Source organism: Seriola dumerili, unplaced genomic scaffold (assembly GCF_002260705.1).
Source record: "Seriola dumerili isolate Sdu_G_001 unplaced genomic scaffold, Sdu_1.0 BDQW01000088.1, whole genome shotgun sequence".
Taxonomy (NCBI): domain Eukaryota; kingdom Metazoa; phylum Chordata; class Actinopteri; order Carangiformes; family Carangidae; genus Seriola; species Seriola dumerili.
Window position 1 is genome coordinate 5,976,612 of NW_019174343.1, and position 19,893 is coordinate 5,996,504.

Sequence of the window (19,893 nt, forward strand, 5' to 3'; positions counted from 1 at the left end):
TAACAGCAATTATCTATGCAGTGATAGGGAGATTTATTTAGTGTGATGAGTGACAACTGGTGAAACATGAGGCTGAATGTCTGCTGCTTTCTCTCTCCTTTGCCTATTTTTCTTTTCATTTTTTTTTTTTTTTGACGACAGTGCATCTTTCAAGGCTTCCTTTAACTTGAAAGAGAATCGCTGGCACAGCTTATGAAGACTTTTCAAAATGAGGAAACCACTTTTAATAAAAAGTAACACAGAGCCTTACACACTGTCAGAAAACTTGAAAATTACGAACTTGCGGTGCCATCCAGCAGATCGCTGTGGATAAAATGGCTAAAAGGAAAAGTGGCGGCTCGTTTTTTTATTGAAATTTGATTTTAATGAGCCTCACATGTTTGATTCCACTGTTGTCCGGGCTACTTGGATACGGACTGCACTACGTCAGCCTAAATGGAGGCTGGAGTATGGCACCGTCACTGAATGTCCTCATGGAAACCAAGCCAGGCAGTGTAATCATGTGTGCCTCTTCTCCTGTGAGAGGATGTAACTCCTATTTTCTCAATTGATCCCGAAAGTGATGGCCTCAATCATACAGTATACTGATTAATTATTTTGGTTATCAAATATCAAATATATTTCAGTATCTGTATCACATCCTTTAACTCATTCTAACAACATACATGGCATGTCATCATGGATTAAATAATAATAAATAATAAATAATAATCCCAATTTGATATTTAATTTCTAAATAAATTTAAAGCAGTAGTTATTGTTTTTGGCCACATGGGGACAGCAGAAAAAGAAAACTGTAGAGGCTACATTGATAAGTTATCATTTGCCAAAGTGAAGTTATGGACTTGTTTGAAAATATTTTTCCCATTAGCTTTTATGTGGAGCCGTGTCTTTGGACACTGAATAAAAGTCCAATATTCACGCTCCTTTTATCTCTGTATTGGTCTCGACCAAAATTTCTCACTCTTGAGCTGCTAAAAGCTCCACGTGAACACAACACAGATGAGAATGAGGAACAATGGTGTAGCACAAAACCTGGGCCCGATACATACACAGTGTCAAAGGGCGCCCCTCCCCTTTCAATATATCCATTGTCACATCTGTAGAAATAAGTGAATCAACAGGTAAATATGACATGTACAGTGGTTAACAGGGTGATCAGGTTTTCAGAGCTTCATTAAACCCTAAGCTAAGAAAGGGTTACAGTATCACTGAATTTGAGTAAAAGTCTACCAGCAGTGCTAGCCTAGTCTGTTGCAACACTGAAGTAACATAAGGAACCTTGAAACCTAAAGGTACAAAATCCTACACACAAAAGGTAGGCACAGAATATTTTTCAAACTAAGGTTAATGCTGCTACATTTATCAGCAAGCTATTTCAGTGTTAGCAATCACACTACAGTACATACCAATATTAAACTCTTCTAACAATGCTAGCAATTTGAGGTAGTTTGTCCCATAATGCCAGGAACACACTGCCTGTGTCGCACGTGCGTTTCAGCTGCTGTGGCTGAAACTGCTGCGGAGAAGCATGTGTATGCATTCACACTGGCCTCATCTCTGCCGCTGCAGCTCTATCCCCCTACATAGAGTTTACAGGTTACTGGAATGTTGGATTTCTTTCAATTATAAACTAATTTCTTAACGATCTAATGCTCTGACCCGTTATCGTGGGCGCTGAAATGGAAACCAAGACGTTCTGCAGCCGCCATGCACACACTGGATGCGTCATCCAGTGTGTTCCTGGCCGAAGAGTTGCCGTGAGACTGCTGTAAGGCTGTAAAAATAAAGAAGCTGTTTCTGTTGTTCATTGTGCTGTGTCTCTGTGGCTCATTTTTTATTGCATTACTAAATACGACCATTTAGGTGAACCCAAGACGGTCGGTTACATTACTATCTGATAACCACAGGGACCAGCCGTGTAAACAATATCTGACCGAATGACTGTTTGTCTTCACTTCCTTTGGAGTTTGATTTTTTTTTTTTTTTTTTCTTGCGACCAACCGACCAATCAAAACTCGGTCGACTAAAACTCTTCTCATCGACTATTTACCCTCAGCTCTCACTGCTGCACCAGATGCTGGTCTTTGAACCAAACAGAAAAGCTCTGGTCCATAAAACCAGAACAATGAGAGAGAAAGAAACCACAGAGTCAGGTGAGTCACTACAATCGTCTGTGTCTTTACACATATTTAATTCCCTAATGATCAGTGCAGCTTTAAACAAAGAGGTCCTAACTACAGCTTTAAGATCACATTACATATTCTTGGAGCATGTGTCCATGTGCTCAGCCAAGACAAGAATGTAGTTCCTCAGGTGTGTATAGTAACAAGAATCCCATTTTATTCGCTTCTGTGTTTATAATAAGCATGTGATCGAATCCCCTTGCAGAGCTAAGACTTTGAAAAGAGCTGAGGGGAAGAAAAAAAAAACACACCCCAAAACACTGTATGATTTCGGATGGTTGCATCATGAAAACAATGAAATTTAAATTAGGTGACATCGTATTAATAGACCGAAAGGCACTAAAACACCTGTCTGTGTGGTCCTCTACCGCACATCTAGTTTGTACTGTACTTGTGCAGTTGTGTCTGAGGATGACATCCTCTCTCACTCCACACACTCCACACAGGCTCTGTCTGAAAAGCGCTGCATGTGGGCTCATTCCACACCACATAAAGACGGCTGTTGATTATTATACTCGATCTGTAAACCTCATTAAAAAAAAGGGCCCGTTTCACTAATGCACATCACTTTTTTAAGAACACAAAATAAAATCCATCTTCTCCTCTGCTTGTATTGATCAGCAGCGGTTGGTCAACAGAAGCCAAACCTACCGCAAAATCCCCCCCGCGCCAATTCACCTCGAACACGCTATTTACTGAGATCAGATTTGAGGCTGTTTGGTTGTGGTGATAAATGGTCACACTTAGTTCATTTTCTTAATGTTCTGTGAGGGGCTTCTTTTATTTTTCTTTAAACAAAGCGTTTTTTTTTTTTTACTCCCCCTACAATACTTGTGGAAATCCTAACGACAAATATCCCGAGCTCAAATGTGCACTCACTTAAAGCAGAGGAATGGCAGGTGCCCATAGGCTGGTGGCGTATTACTGTGCCGCGATGGGTGTTTTCACGCGTCACCAGTGGGCGCTTCTTCCTGCGCACAAAGAGAGCAGAGCCCGGGGATGCGCACGATGTGAGTGTCCGCTCAGAGGCACCGCTGTCCTCTCTGCTTCTTGGCAGCATCTTGGCGGAGTGTAATCTGAGGAGGTCGAGGAACGTCCCAGCGTGCAGCAGCGCATCACCCCTCTGCCACTGAATTCTCTCACTGACTGTGGAATTTACCGAGGTATAGACAACACTGTTTTAGTCTCGTCCTCAAAGAACCGAGAGACGCACTTAGACGGAGCAGAATTAAGTGCAGAGCGCAAAAAAAAAAAAAAAAAAAAAAAAAAAAAAAAAAGCAGTGCTGGAGCACAGAGCAGCCTCTTCTTCTTTTGGCTCCTGAAAAGGACAAGAGTTGCTGTGAGAAATGTTATCCGCTCACTAGATCCAGAAACAACAGCATCTGACGGACAGTGGGATTACAATCAAAGCAGTTTAATGAAGAGGAAAAAAATTGCGTCCTAGAACAAGTGAGTATCCGGAGAGAGATCATCACACCTCCTTTACACCTTATTTTCTTGCCTTTTTTAATTTGAATATATAAAGAGCTGTGTTGTGCTAAGTTTGCATTTGCTTTGCAGGAAAAAATACAAGTTAGAAAATAATATAATAACCTCAAAAGCCTCATCCATGTGTGTCATGGATGTCTTTATCTTCTTTTCTGAGACAGAGTGCACGGCGTGCTGATCGTGGTCGCACATGCACGATGCTGATGATTGCGTTTCTAGACGAGCCTCAAATGGTTTAGATGGTCCTACTGGGATTTCTACTGTTGGGGCTCATTTCCCTCATCGAGGACAAAGTCCATATGGTGCCGCTGTGCTCAGTAACACAGAGCCACGGCAGCAGGACTGTCCGCCTGGAGAAAAGCTCTCTCTCTCCCTCTCTGTCTAACTTGTTTAAGGCAATTATTTGAGTCTGCAGAGGGAAAAAAGCCTGAGCTCATGCGGATTTTCTAAATGCTCATTTAATTGTATCTGAATGTCCTCTTACATCACAATATTCTGATTTGAAAAGCTTTTTTTTCAAAAAAAAAAAAAAAAAAAAAATTCTCACAGGATTATGATAGTTGCATGCCTACAGAAGAAATGATCCTAACAGCTCAGGCTTACTCTCATTTATCTGGAAAACCAAATATTTGGCCACCAGTGGTTGCTCCTTTTTTGTGTCCATCCAGACTACAAAAGGACAGACTCAACAGTGAGAGGAAAATGCTCAGCCTGCTTCATCTACAAAGTATCCTGGTATTCAGCAGGGATTGTAATCGTTCTCCCCCCTATTCATGTTTATTTATAGACCCTTTGCACATATTTTGAGAATAACAGGCAGTAGCCAAATGAGAGGTGAAACACGTCTTTGAAGCCAAGCAGTCAATTATTCTATAACGCAGCAATATCCACCGTGGCAGTGCAGGGATGAGTTTGTACTGTAGTACCATTTGCTATGATTGAACCAGAGAGGCATTTACATTGTGCAGCCAGTTTCTCTTCCAGAAAAGCTCTGAAATGGATTGAATGTCATATGAAAATGAAAAAAAAAAAAATGTAAAGAGCTTTCCTGAGTGTCTCCTGCTCCTCATCCTTGACCTCCAGTCATGTGTTTGCAGCTGTATCTAGGATGAGGGTCTGGGGATGTGCCTGGCTGATGATGGGGTTGAGAAATGGATCGCTGCTCCCCTCTCTTTTAAGTGCACTTACTCTCCTGCCCCTGCGTTAGGCAGCAGCTGAGGGATGCAGCCGCGTTTAACATTGCAGGGGAGTCACTGGGGGCGTCCTGCTGCTGTCTTCCAGGGATTCAATGGTTTTTCGCATGAAAATACACAGCTGTATAATGTCTGCAGTGTGTCCTGCACTGGTGTTTAGTTGTACTGTGGTAAACAGAGATTTGATATGTAAAAAACAAAAGTCAAGTAAATATAAAATTACAGTCATTATTTATTTTATTTTGTGAAGTGCAAAAATGTCTGTGCTCTCGCTTACATTCATGGTTATAAAGTTGTCATTCAAAGCTGACCTCAGCCACACTTCTAATCATACAGTCTTATTCATCATACATGCACAGTGTGACATGACATTCACACATGTGAAGTGGCTACTTTATTTTTCTTTGAGCCTGCAAGGCTCTGCTCGGAACTGAAATCCCAAGAGAGAACATGCATTCAACCAATTCTTTCATGAATGTTAATATAACAGCTGTTGAGATTGGGTTTGTAGAGGGGCAATTACATGAAATACCTTTTTTTTTTTTTTTTTTTTACTTGAAATCTTAATGCATAATTTGCCATGGGAAGCGTTACTCAATCACCTTCGATGGGCCTATTGTGGTGTTGTGGCGCAATCAGTGCCAAACAATTACTCCTCCTTTGCTCCTTCTCCTTTTCATTTCGCAACTGTTTTGCTGCAAACCTGAGCCGTGAAACACAGACATTAAGCTCTGCGTTTATTTGTTAATCACTTCAGTTATTTACTTATTCATTTATTACCCTCCCCGGCTCACGTGAAATAGACTTGCGCAGGTCTTCAGTCAGTCAGAGTAAATTAGGAGGAATCAGTGCGCAGTTGATTGTGAATTCTTCATTCATTGGCAAAAGCACAGAGCAGCTGTGCATTCAGATTGAGTCCGTCCCTGGTGGCGGATTCTGGTCTCCCAGGTTCTCCTGCTGAATGATTTAATGGAGATGGCATCAGATAGTCATAAAGACATTAACTAAATGGAAATGAATGCATCACAGTCTGTGGTGAATTCATACACATAGTGCCACTGGTGTTCATTTTCTTTTTCTTTTTTTTCTTTTTTTTTTTTGCATGATCTGATACATATGGATCTCCCAGCTCTATTGCTTATGTGCCGCATGTGATCTGAATACAGACCTTGAGCATGCACACCCATAAGGTAGAAACTCTCTCCTTTCGTCCCTCCCTTATTAGATTCTTTTGCAATTATGTTGCCCTCAGGGGGGAAATGGGTGCCTTTAACCACCTCTCCTATCAATTATGTGCCAAACAACAGCCCCACTAACCAAGAAGTCATCTCATTTACTCTGGAATGTGTTTAGCCAATGACTTCCATTAGGCTTAGATTCTGTGGAGGTGAGGTGAGTGTGATGCCTCATTACATTTGGCAGAGCAATCTTTTGCTCATTATTTCAGTTGAGAAAGTCCAAGAAAGAAAATGCCACCTCACCTTGATCGCCACAAAGCCCAGAATTCTTTTCTTTGTGTCCAGAAAAAACTTTTTATTTCTTTATTTCTTTTTTTTTTTTTATTTTTTTTTTTTTTTTTATTTTTTTTTTTTTTTTTATTTACTCAATCTTTAGCTGATATTCAGCTCTGCAAGATTTGACACTGGAGCTTTTTTGATGCTCAAGAGTGATACGATTATTTATTTATTTTCTTTAGTTTTTATGCCTCCGTGCTCATGACAGCTGTGGCCGGGGGCATCATGTTTTCAGGTTTTCCGTCTCAGTCTTGTGAAGTGAATGCGATAGCTCAGTAGCGCCTTGAGGGAATGTCTTCACATTTGACACAAACATTCACTTGGACTCAAGGATGGACTGATATGAATTTGGTGCTCAAAGGTTAAAGGTCAAAGTTGCTGTGACCTCACAAAACATGTTCTTGGCCATAACTCAAGAATAAAAATACGCTTAATACATCTTCTTAAAAGCCCTCAAGAGTCTTATATGTCATATGGATCTGGACAGACATAGATGTAAACTGCAATTTGACTTGTTGGCGGAGGCGTAAAACTCTGGTTAAAACGCTAGTGAAAAAAGACAAGTGCTCAGCGTATTCCCTAACTTTATTAAAGGCTCTGAAATGGCACCGTGAGACACTTCAGCTCTCCACACAGTGCCACTTAAAAGCTGTCCACTGAAAATGAAATTCTTCAAGGCAGGGTGACACACCCTTCTTACACAAAGGCTGGAAAAACTGGCATATACTGTGCCTTTTAATGAACCATTCATTCAGAAACAAATACACAAAGAAAATGAAATCACTGCAGGTATTATCGGCTGCAGAAAGAAGCCATTCTCAAGGACAAACAACTGAGCCATGAACTGTGCAACACCCAACTTGCAAACAAAAGTCTTTTTGAGGAGCTTTTCCTCTCATGATCTTGGAGCTGTTTGGACTGATGGGTTGGGGTGACGAAGTCGGATCCTCTAGAAAGCGGATGGCGGTTAATACTGCACTCAGTGAAAAATGCAGCACACATTTTATTTTATTTTTTTGCTCCAGTAGATTCTCACACCGTGTAATCCAATGTGATGGGTTTTTAGAGTGGCAAAACGCCCCCTAAATTTTGAAAGACACAAGGAAATCCACTCTGAATCTCCCTGTGCCGGCAATTACACCAGACGAGGAACAATTACTGGCACCAGGACAGTTGAGCTAAGCCGACACTGGCCATTAAGTTATGATCAGGCAAATGGGATGATCCATCCTCCTTGTAAATTCCACTGTGCTTCATACTCCTCCATGAGATTATGTAGCCATGCTTTTCACATGAAACCACCACCACGTTTCTACAATTACAAGTTGGTGAAACAAGTGAGTGGTTAGTATTTAGGTCTGTTTGAAGAATTCCAAAGATAGCCCTGGGTTAATCCGCACAACAGGGTTGTGTTGTAAGGATGAGGGGCTGGGTTGAATTCTTAATCCTGAGAGGCGTATCAGTTTTCCACTTACTGTGATGTAGGTCAGAGCTTGAGCAAAGCCCCTCCTGTGCCACTGATACTACAATTACAGACTTAAAGCTCTCAGTTGCACTTCCACATTAGAAAAGTTTTAATGGCCATTTAGGTCATTGATCACCAGTTAGAAGGGATATCTGATGGTGCAAATCAGTCCTTATGAAAATAATAGGTAATGGCGGTGAGTGGTAAGGAATAAAATCAAAATATAATATCTTAAATCATGATATACACTAATATTGTAATATAAAGAATGTCTGTTTGTCTGTAACCCAATGAGTTAAATATCCCACAAAAAGTGAACCATACTATAAAGCATTCCTTCTCAGCAAACAACAGCCTATGATAATCAGAGACAGCACATTAAAGGGATACTCCTGAAATGTAATATAATGTTTCAGTGAAGTTGGAAGACTCACAAGAAACAGATGTTTTTTTTAATTGGTGCGGCAGAGGCAGAGATTTGCTGACTTTTAGTTCTTTGTGTGGATCAAACTCTAGATCCCACCACTAGATCCTACAATTCCCATAATGCTTTTTGACTCCACACTCGCAGTTTGTAAAAAAGGCTTTGTGTCATTAGCAATAAGCATTGTTGGGAAAGTTACTTGAAATTTGTTATTAATTTAATGCTCATTACGTATTATTCTTAAAGGTTCTGTAAATGATCGTCACGGCCACTAGATGTTGCACCAGCATCTCAGACCAAAACGTTCTCAGTCAGGATGGTGTTATGAAGCACAGTGAAAGCGACCACTGAACACATAACAAGAATCTTAACTGGTTTCCGTGTACATAAGAACCAACTAAAAAAACCAATGTAACCACAACCATATAGTTAGCGATAGCAACATTTGCTGAACAAATTCAAAATAAGGGTAAGAGCAAGTCAGCTAACAATTTCATGCTGTGACTGTAGCCGGTCACTATTGAAAACAGACATGTAACATTATGTTGCCATCAACTTAATTACACAAGCTGTTACAATTGCTCTCAAGCAATTACATTACTAACTACTCATCAGCGAAAGTAAGATCTGTCAACATCCCCACACTTTTTTATTTAAAATGTAGAATGAGATGCTGTGTTTTAACAATATGCCTGGGCTGTCACTTTTTCAACATATGATTCATTTGAATTAATGTGAACACAATCAATATAGGCTAATAGTATACGTTTTTATTATAGTTCCATGCATTTGGCTCTGCTGCTCCACTTCAGTGACAAGCTAATGTTACAACTGTATCAGGCAGTTAGAAGTAAGCTAACGTCCTCACTATTTCTGTTTATGTGTCTAAAGCAACATCGCAGATGGGTTAGAGTCATGATGTAAGACAGCTCACTAGTTTCCTCCATTTTGTGTAGTATGGGTCAGAAAGCCTAGTATTTAACAACAATTACTGATAAACAGTTAGCTTAGCCCCAGTCAGTGCATGTAGCACATGTCGCAAGTTACATGGCTTGTGCACCTTCTGAACATAACTCTGAACAAAACCAATGCTAACTGCTAACTTGCTCAGAAAACTCAAAATGTAAAGAGACGACTCTGGAGCTACAGTTTGTAGATTCCTCTCATCTTTTGGCACAGGCTAGCTTGCCTCCCTGTTTTCAGTCCCTGCAATAAGCTAACGTGCCCTGGACCAGTCTCAAAATTGCATCAGCTGTCCAGTCCAAATCTTGGTTAAACAAGCTCACCTCAAAGATGTCAAAGTAACATTATTACTGAGATAAGTAACTATGATGTGATTAGTACATTTCAAAATGCACCACTTACACCACTTGTAATCATAGCACTCTAAATGCCTTACTCAGGAATGCTGCCCAACATAGTTTTCTCCTGATGACAGTAACGCTAACGACATAGTCAGAGTCATTGTCTCAGTTGTGACAAAGCTTCTCCTGAGCCACAAGGGACGTACAGCTGTTTTCACAGTCTGCGTAGTGCTTCCCATGGCAAGTAAACCAATCCCTTTAAAGGGATAAGTACCTTAGTAGAAATGATATAAGTGCGTATATCGTCTTACTGTGCATATTATTGTCAGTCAACGCTAATAGCTGACAGTAAAATGTCCCATCTTTATTGTCTTAGTATGTGGCCCTCTTGTATTTTCTGTTGATCTAAGGGAATATGATGCATGTATATGAAAATGAAAACAGTCAGTTTGCTTACATTCAGTCATCCACCAAACCCTTTGTTAAAGTGTGAAGTGGCATTTTGTGGAGTGCTGGTACACAGTCTGCCAGCCCCTATTAATAGTCAAATATGGAGTGAGAGAAGTATCTTTTGAGGTCAATCATTTCCTTCCTGACTCCTCTTTAAAGCTGTAGAATTGAGCTTGTTAGGCAGGATGAGCAACTCGCACAGTAAAAGAAAACATACCCATTTAGCAGCTGTTTCTTCTTCTGTGCCACCTGAAAATCATACTGCCGGATTGTGTCCTCAGGTTTTTGTCTGCTGCTGTTTCACCCCCCCAGATGCCTCTTGCTTCCTCAAGATTCACTTTCTCTTCACTTGCAGTAACTCCAAAAATAATAAGAGCCAATTATGTAACTTAGCAGTGCTATAATCATGTTTTTTCTGTTTAATGCTTGTCGTATTTGGATCAAAATGTCATATTTTAATCACATCCATAATTACTTTCCCTTCAGATTAAAATTCTCGCATTCAAGGGAGAGCATTCCATTCACAACCAATTGGATGAGAGTCTTATTAGCCCTTGGCAACTAAAGATGATGTTTCCATGGAAACAAATTGTTCTGCTATCAATCACTGGATGCCTTGCAGGTAAGATATTTTAACACATATTATATTTGAGTTTTGCTGCACTTGTTGTCATGGTTCAGGTCATTGCAACATCTGTCCTAATAAATTTGTGTTTTTTAATGCATATTAATATCAGAATGATGCGCTGTTCCATAGTCTCAGGCTAAATGCATGTCTGTAAGGTTAGAGGTTAGAAATAGCATCTTATTCTTAGCAAGCAGAGTTTATATACAATATAGAGTTTCATCCCTTAGTGAGGGAGAGACAGAATCAGAACAGTTGTAAATAACCTCAGAAAATCTGCTTGACCAAAAAAGGTTACACTGATTAAGTTGCAGTCATTACATGTACAGTGTTCCAGCGTGATGTCCTTCACCGTTCCCTAGAGCAGTGTCCTGCAGCGCATTTACAGTACACTGTCAGGGACAACTGGGAGTCCAATCCTATTCCTGTTTATGGCTTGTCCAGATCATTATCAGGATCCATGCAATGAATCCAGCCCTGCATTTTAGCACAATCTACTTGCCACCACCCCTTATTCTGCCCTTGTGTGGCCACCTGGGATTTGGGCAAGAGAAGCGCTTCTCTACCAGAATGTCAACCCTTGTTCAAATGACATTGTAAATCCCAATGAATGTTATTCAAATGGGCTCATGGGTAATTCACACACAGTACTCATGGGAGCAAGATCCAAGCAATCTCACCTTCCTGGCAGACAAGAGCTTTTAACAGAGCCTTGGTTGCAGCCTATAGGTGCTGGTTCTTATACAGGGTTGTGATCATACGCTCTGAAGCCCTCCAAAATCACTACAGCTGATAACAATCATTATGACATCTGAAGTGCCTTGTTGTCAGTGGCTCTATATCCCGACACCTTAGATGTTAGCCGGCATGACATTTTATTCAAATTCACATTAGGGAGAGGCTGCTAAACCAAAGTATAAGGTGAATGAATTTGATGTGGGAGCAGTGTTTGATCATTTATTAAAATATCATTCTAAAACAATCCTTTGAAATGTGACTCTGTTTCAGATTTATCCTAAATTCAACATTTTTTTTGCTGTAGTTTGGTTTTAAGCTAAAAGCAAATTTCTCAGCATTAAGAGTTGCTGTGATTCATTGTCCTATCTCATTTCTCAGCCTGTCACAGTGAAATATGTGCTGATTCCTTGACATATTATTACCGGTTAAAACCACATGTAGAACTGCTAGCCACATGCTGCAATCTGTTAGCAGTAGGATATTAATTAGACCTACTCTGACCGTCTGTTGACTCTGCTTTCATTTAGTACCAGATTGTGTTCCACATCTTTTCCTTTTAAGCTGCTGCTCCTTATGGCCTCAATTAACCGGTGCGTGCATAGTATGACATGGATGATCTGAAAATAGATCACTCTGCTTTATTTATCAAACATGTCACTTAAAAGGAATCATTAATTACTGAGGAAATATGTGAAAACTGGCTTTCTACATCAATAGTCAGCTTGAGTGCTCAACACTGAGTTCTGAACAATTAATAGCTATCATTATGCGCTGTTCCTGGCAAGTTATTAATACTGAACACCTCAGTTTTGTTGCATCATTTTCAGTATATATGAGCTCTGTGCAATTGCATCAAAGCATCTCAAACCGCTTAGCTTGGTATACACGAACACAATGATAAAAGCATTATATGACTTATTTGCAGTATTTTTGTTTCCTTGCATTTTTACATGGGAGTTTTGAAGGAGGGAGATTAATCATATCTACAATATGATGATTTATCATGATGATAAAGTGACAGAGAGAGGCCTGGTACTATGGAAAAACAGGCCCCGTGTGCTAAATTGGAGTAAATACTAACAACTGAACATGGTTTTTCTCTACTATTTTAAGTGTTAAGGTCCTCAGAAAAATACAGCAGCATACGGTGCAATAGACACTAAAAATGAATTAGCATTTAGCAGCCTAACAAGGGTAAATGGAATTTTGTTTCAATAATGCGCAGCAAATCACGGGGACTGTCCTCATGTATTGCTTTGATTTTCTTTTGAAAAAGCAACACTGTTCAGGGACTAGGAGAAAATATACTATATATTGAAAAAGTAATATACAATGAGTGTCAGAAAGTTGCCGTATTTCAGCAAGATTAACTATTTGTCCTCACAGTATCTATCTGATGCTTTCGTTGAATTCTTCCATTATTTTCTCTTAAGGTCAAAGAGACAATTTTTCTGCCTTGTACTACCATAGACTTTCTCCCCGTTCCCCCAGCCTGTACAGAGGATGTCATATTTCAAGGGCCAAGATGGAGGACGGCGCCAAGTGACCTCATTTTACCAATCAACTCCCCAGACCAGCAGGCTACCATCGTGTGCGAGGCAGAAGGGAGCCCTCCTCCACAGTACAGGTAAATTACCACATCAGTGTTACATTCCCCCTGCAAGCATAAGAAGCTCAGCTGTCTACCTGCTTTGGCTCCACATCAGCATCACATGGTGAAAATCCATTGTTGCTTAATTGCTTGTGAATCTTCATTGCTGCTTCCACAGAAATCAAAGAGGGTACAGATAACGTTCATTGCTATTGATTTGTTAAAGAACAGCGTTTTCTGGACATCAATGCTGCAGAGAGATTACGCACCATTCAACGAAAAGACAGGCTTCAAAGCGCAACTGCTTAATTGAGCATCCATTTCTAATAGAAAAAAGCCTATCTATTTTCAGCCTGAGCTATGATGTAGAGTTAGAGTCAGGGAGCCGCCACTGTGGTTGATGAATATGCCAACACCTCAGATATGAGCGAGGTTAACTTTATTAATGATAAGATTTAAGCCACTACGGATGAAGATGATGATTTATAATATGGTGCACGGCTTAAGAAATCATTAGGAGAGTAAAGGAGATCCCAGCAACTCATTTGCACCACAGATCCTTTGATATCTCTGTGGCAATTCCCTGGCGGCACAGGGAGCCTGCCTGAAAATGGCAGCTGGTGGTGTTTTTTATGGTAGATTGTGTTTCGGAGCTTGGTCAGCACCATGTAGATGCACAGCAAGCAGGGGGAGAGAGGCAATAACCTTGTGAGTGACATTCCACTAAATGCTTACATTTCCTATAATGTGTCTGCGCTGAAAACATGGTCCAGGCACAGCAGCGGGGGGTATCATTATACTTGTTGTGCAACCTGAGCCATCGCAGGATGAAGCCAAAACCATCACTTGTATTATTTCACCCGCAACTTGGAGCATTCTGACGCTTGACGCTGAAGAGATTTTGTCTTTTGGCTTCTTTGTAGTGTTAATGCAGTAGTGGGAAATGGTGTTGTTGTCAGTGGAATCTGCAACTTCTCCAGCAGAGTGAGCACAGGTCTGATGAAATTTTACCAGAGTAGCTATGCAGAGATTATCACTATTAGTGCTATCCTCATATTAGGGCTGCACTAATCAATATTTTATATAAACAATGGATCAAATCACTTTAGGTAATGTAAAAGAGCTCACAACCCACAAACACACAGAGCTATTTATGACCAGCTCTGCAGCTCCTATTAGTTTTACACAGTGTCTTCATGTCTTCATGTCTTCCACTGTTTCAGTTTAATAGTAGCTAGCAACTTTACTTTTTTGGTTTAGTTTCACTGCTTTCAACTGCGTATCCAGAAGCAGAAAAAGAGGGGATTTTAAGTACTTACCAAGCACAGACAGAGGGGGATCGGGTGGGGGTAACAGTGGGGCATTCAGCAGCTAACATACCAGATGTATCTGTCAGGACTAGGTGGAGACCAAAACAAAGCTAAAAGTAGGGTTACTTTTGGACTGTGGATGTAGCCTCTGTGATGTCACCCATTGGTTTCTGAAGAGCAGTTTTGAAGCTCAGAGTGAGCTGCACTACCATCGCCAACCTGGCAATGCCTGACTCCGTCTCACTCCCAGCTAATTCAAAAATGGGCAAGGAGGTGGGGCGTGTGTGGACCAGAGAGCAGCACGCCCTCAATTATGCAGAGAAAACATGTTTTAGACACTTTTAAAAACGGCCATCAAAACAATCCGTGCTTGTGCATAGCAATACGGTGTAGAAAACATATTTTTTCTCATGGACCCTTGCGCAGCAACACATTGCTCTGCCACTCCGCTGGTGCCCCCATCGTGTTTCTTAACCGGGATCGCACTGATCATAATCTACTGTAGGTAATGCATCGACTATATATGACTGCCTCACACAACCCCACATCAAAAAACCCAAACTATTCCTTTAAGTCTTAATAAAGTGTGAGTTATAAAAAAATTCACCCCTGTACAGTTGTCATGAAGGAGGAATTAGAGACCAAAACTGTTTTTTGTAGCAGGCTGTAAACATGTTTATTTCTGCTGTAAAGCTGTGCATTTTAACATGGGAGTTTATGGGGATTGGCTCGCTGGAGCCAGACTCAAATGATCATTTGAAGAACTGCAGGTTTTGGTACTTCCATGTTGGCTTAATTTTTCAGCCCTGGAGATTGCCGCTTATATTGGATTTACCTTTGTCAGGTTATCCAAAACCATGACTCCAAATAAATGCTAATGTTGCTCCCTGTCTGCCGAATGTGTAAATAATCAATAGTTCGCCAACACATTTACCGTATAGAACTTTACAGGGCAACAATTTGTTGATATAGTATGTGATTAAAAAAGAAGGAAAAACAATACAGCACTATTTTCTTTGATTTTTTACATCTTCAATATTTTTTATGTTTTTTGTAAGATTTTAATTAAAATACACTACAAAATATACACCACACACGTCTTTAAGAGACCTAGTGATAAAAGTAGAATTACTGTCCCTTCTACTGCTCTGATTTCATATAAAGATATAGACGTATGATCCTGCTTTTCTATTGAGCCCCATGCAGCTGCCTTCTTATATTCTTTCTCAGAGCTGAACTGTAGTACCTGGGGTTTTGCAGCACTTAGCTTCAAAACAACACGCATATCTCACGCTGGTGATATTCATCTAGGTCAGTAGTTTCACTGTTTGGAGTCAGTGCCCTCAATTATGAATAAAAATCTGAAACCAGATTCAAGAGGAAGAATTGATGTTTGACTGAGCAATCTCTCACCACTGTGGACTGACATTTCTGGTAATGCTTTTAAAGGTACTACAGTTTTTGGCCCTAATTTTACTTTGAAGAGTTATTTTTTTAGCTTTATTTGGGTTGCATCAGTTTTTCTGACACTGATTGTCCTTGACTTGTTTCCCTTTGGGCAAGGAGAGGACTTCTTTGTCCTAGTGATAAAATAGAAGGCATAAATTCTCGGCAATTTATTTCACTAACACTGAAATTAGAACCTGAAAAAGCCCTGAGCACACTGAACAGAAAAAAAAGACTTCAGGAAGTGGTCATGCTGTGACTTTCACCAGAGCCTGCAAACTATGCATGTGCCTACACCCTGCAAATGAACAGTATTTGTATAATTAGATGTGCCAAGCGAGAGGGTATTACATTCAGAGCTGCACACTTAATTTCCTCAGTTACTGCAACTATTAAGAAAAATTCATTCATTTGGTTTAATATCCATACAGAAAATTGGGCCACCCAATATTGAATTTGTCAGAAAAGATTACGTTAACCCTTTTTTGGGGGGGGGGGCACAAATGGGCTTTTAGCGCTGAGCATATGAGTTCACTTAGATTTGGGTGTTTCAGCTTTCCTCCATATCCTACAGTGTTGAAATCATTTTTTTTTCATTAGCCACACCGCTTATCCTTTTAGGGTTGGAGCCAATCCCAGCTGACATTGAATGAGGGTGAGGTACACCCTGGACAGGTCGCCAGTTTATCACAAGGCTGACATATTGAGACAAACAACCTTCATGCTCACATGCACACCTATGGGCAATTTAGAGTCGCCAGTTAACTTAAACCTGCATCTGGGAGGAAGCTGGAGTACGAGAACATGGAAACTCCACACAGAAAGGCCAAGGACAGCAGCAGGTTAGAACCCAGAACCTTCTTACTTTGAGACAACAGTGCTAACCACTGCACCACTGTACCACCCCTGTTGTCTTGAAATCACAACATTCAAAATATCATCATATTTAAAAATTATTTATAATAATGATGAAATTTGACATTTTTAGTCATGATACTGCCTGGGTCCATTATATTTTCTGAATCCATTTCAGTGTGGCCAAATATACACAATGTCATAGATTTCTAGTACAGCTGCAATGAAGTATAACATAGTATTAGTGTAGTAATACCAGACACAATATAGTGTGATATCGTTTCTTTGTGTCATAAACATACAACTGCCCAGTCCACATGGACTGACAGTACACCGTACAGTATATCTTTGTAGTATTATATATATTAATAGCAAATAGAACTAGAGACCAGCACAAACAGTATTAGTAGACTGTAAATAAAGATGGACGTAGCCTCTGTGACGCCACCTATAGAGTGGTTTTGAAGCTCAGAGTGAGCTGCTCCACCATTGCCATCTTGGCAGTGTCTGACTCCACCTAAATGCCGCCTAATCCAAAAGTTGGCAAAGAGGTGGGGCATGTGTGGAGCCGAGACTTGTGCATGCCGGTTTGTGGCAAGCATACACTCACCCACCTGTCACTCAAGGCGTCCACTCCCTCAATTATGCAGAACTTTGAGCTTTAATCAAATTTAAATGAGTGACTTATAAAAAAAAAATCACACCCATACAGTTATCATGAAGGGGTAAATTAGACCAAAACCTTTTTTTTGTACCAGGCTGTAAACATGTTTATTTCTGCTGTAAAGTTGGGCATTTTAACATGGGAGTCTATGAGGATTGACTCACTGTTGGAGCCAGACACTAGTGGTCATTTGAAGAACTGCAGTTTTTAGCACTTCAGTGTTGGGTTAATTTTTCAGCATTGGTGGTTGCTGCTTGTTTGGCCCACATCCATCTTCAAATTTGATCTCAGTGAAAACCGTACAAAGTTAACAGGTGTTAACAGGTGTAACACCCGTTAATTTTGCACGGTTGTGATGCTAACCACAAAAAACGAAACACCCGCTAAACCACCTCTTCTGTGGTAGTCCCCCCTACATTAGGCATCACCACACATTTTTCCTTGATGACAAACAGACAGAATCATACAGTGAAAACAATACCAGTCACATGTTGTCGCAGCTGGTAAAAAAAAAACAGGAGCTTAAATGTTGTCGTTTTATATTTCGTTTATATTTTTATCAGTGTCAGCAAATGTGACCTTTGTTGTGTGTCTGCCAGCGCCAAGTGCCTTGGTTTTTACTGAAGACATCAATCTTTCAAACCAGTTCCCAAATACATATAAAGAAAAAAAAAAAGGCTGCAGGTTTTATCAAGCGTTACTCAACAAGTCGAAATAGTGTAGTTGTTAGGTGAGCTAGTGGGCATTTACACCAGCAGGATGGTGGATGTGGGATCGATTCAAAATAAATGACAGCGCCCACGTTCGTGGAAATAAAAGAAGATGTCACCCAGTGCAACAGTGTGGCTCACTGATGCATTTTTGGACAACAATGGAGCTCAATGACTCAGAGAAATAAGACACTGTGTGTCATACTTGGCAGAACATACTTGTTTCATTTCATTCACCTCATTGTTGGCGTTGGTCTTTTAATGGAATTGATTGACAGTAAAAAAAATATAGTATGTAGTATTTAGTATCACCAGCCTTATCTTTAAATTGGGATAAATCATGAGCAGTTGCTGTGTCAGTGTTGGACTGTCAATCAAAGGGTGAGTGCTTTAAGGGCTTTGCAGACTCATCAGTTTGCAGTGATGTTCAGCAATCACACATGAAAAAATCCATCAAAGAAAAAGACCTAGCAGACCAGAATGCAATGCAGACTGGCGTTCTGGAAAATGCAGGAAACCCACTGACTGAAGAAGGCAAGGATGATGGAGAGTGGAAACTGAACACTAAAACATAACTGTTTCTGTAATATAGTGATATCAGTGATATTTAACAGTGATATGAAGATGGATACCTTCTGTCTAGTTGATTAAAATACGACAGAACAGGGCATCAAGGAGCTCAGTTGGATGAGCATCCGCCCCATGTGTAGTGGCTACAGTCCTCACTGCAGTCGGCCCCGGTTCGAGTCCCGCATCGGACAGCCCTTAGCTGCATGTCATTCCCCCTCTCTCTCTGCCTCCCCATTTCCTGTCTCTCTCTACTGCACTATCAATAAAGGCACAAAAAGCCTGAAAAAAATAAAATAATATGACAGAACAGAGAGCAGATGTGATGAAATTAGTAATTCCGGTGGTCATTTGTGTTTCTGCTTTATCACCCTTGCGAGTTACAGTTGCTAGCTTTCTCCACTTTGTCTGATTTTGTTTTCACCACTCTGATGCTCCGCTTCCACCTTCACCTCGCCCACACGGTGACACAGCGAATAACACGAACGGGAACCCTGACAGTTCTTCAGTTGACAAATAGTCCAGCGTAGCACCAGAGCACACTCCGGGGCTCAGAGCTGTGCTTTATGAATACACCTGTCACTGTGTTTACTATGAATCTGCTGTAACACAGGATCAAGGGCACAGCAGTGATTGGAAAGGGGGAATAAAAAAGTGCTCTGGCTGGTGTCTGCTATCATGTAATGTGACTTCAGGCAGATGTATGACTCTACCTTTGTTCACGGGTTGGTGCGGGATAACAGGGACATAAATAGACCGAGGGTGTGATTATAAGATGTTATGTTTTTTTCTTATGAATTCAGTTGCAGCATAGAGTCAGATAATGTTTCTGGATGTGGAGACTGTTTCACGTTGGATAAATTTTTATCTTTTGGAGGGTTACTTGTCCTTTGATAGGGTGAGAAAATTCTGTGACGCTTGGGCTTATACGATCATTTCAAAACCAGTAGGATAAACTGTGGTTTGCAATAAAACTTTAGAAGGCTTTTTTTTTTACCTAATACATTAAGTACATTTTTTACTTCCTTTAGTTTTGATTTGTGTAAAAACATCACATCCAGACTACAAAATTCTAATTGTAAATGTAATTATATCATCTGATAAATGCATGTGACAATGTGTGTATAAACATTTGTGCACTTAGTACTGTATCTGTGTTAATGTTCCACTAATTCCAGTAGTAGCACTTTTGAAGCTGATACACACAGATACACGGACCCACACTCACACACACAGACACAGAGAGACACTCACACTGACACAGGGTGGTTTTAAGAATATTTATTGTGTTACATTTGGCTTTCAAGCCAAATGAACATCAATTTATTAAAAAGCAGCAGCAATAACCTACTGAACATAATGG

General features: G+C 40.4%; 1 protein-coding gene across 1 annotated transcript in view; it reads left to right on the forward strand.

Annotated features, from left to right (window-relative positions):
- The first annotated feature begins 3,561 nt into the window (after positions 1–3,561).
- LOC111221616 (contactin-3-like) overlaps positions 3,562–19,893 on the forward strand; it is a 51,144-nt gene continuing 34,812 nt past the window's right edge. The window contains exons 1-3 of the mRNA XM_022745069.1: positions 3,562–3,635; positions 10,511–10,646; positions 12,879–13,014. Of these exons, the coding sequence (XP_022600790.1) occupies positions 10,592–10,646; positions 12,879–13,014 (191 nt within the window). The 5' untranslated portion in view covers positions 3,562–3,635; positions 10,511–10,591. The remainder of the gene's footprint in view (positions 3,636–10,510; positions 10,647–12,878; positions 13,015–19,893) is intronic.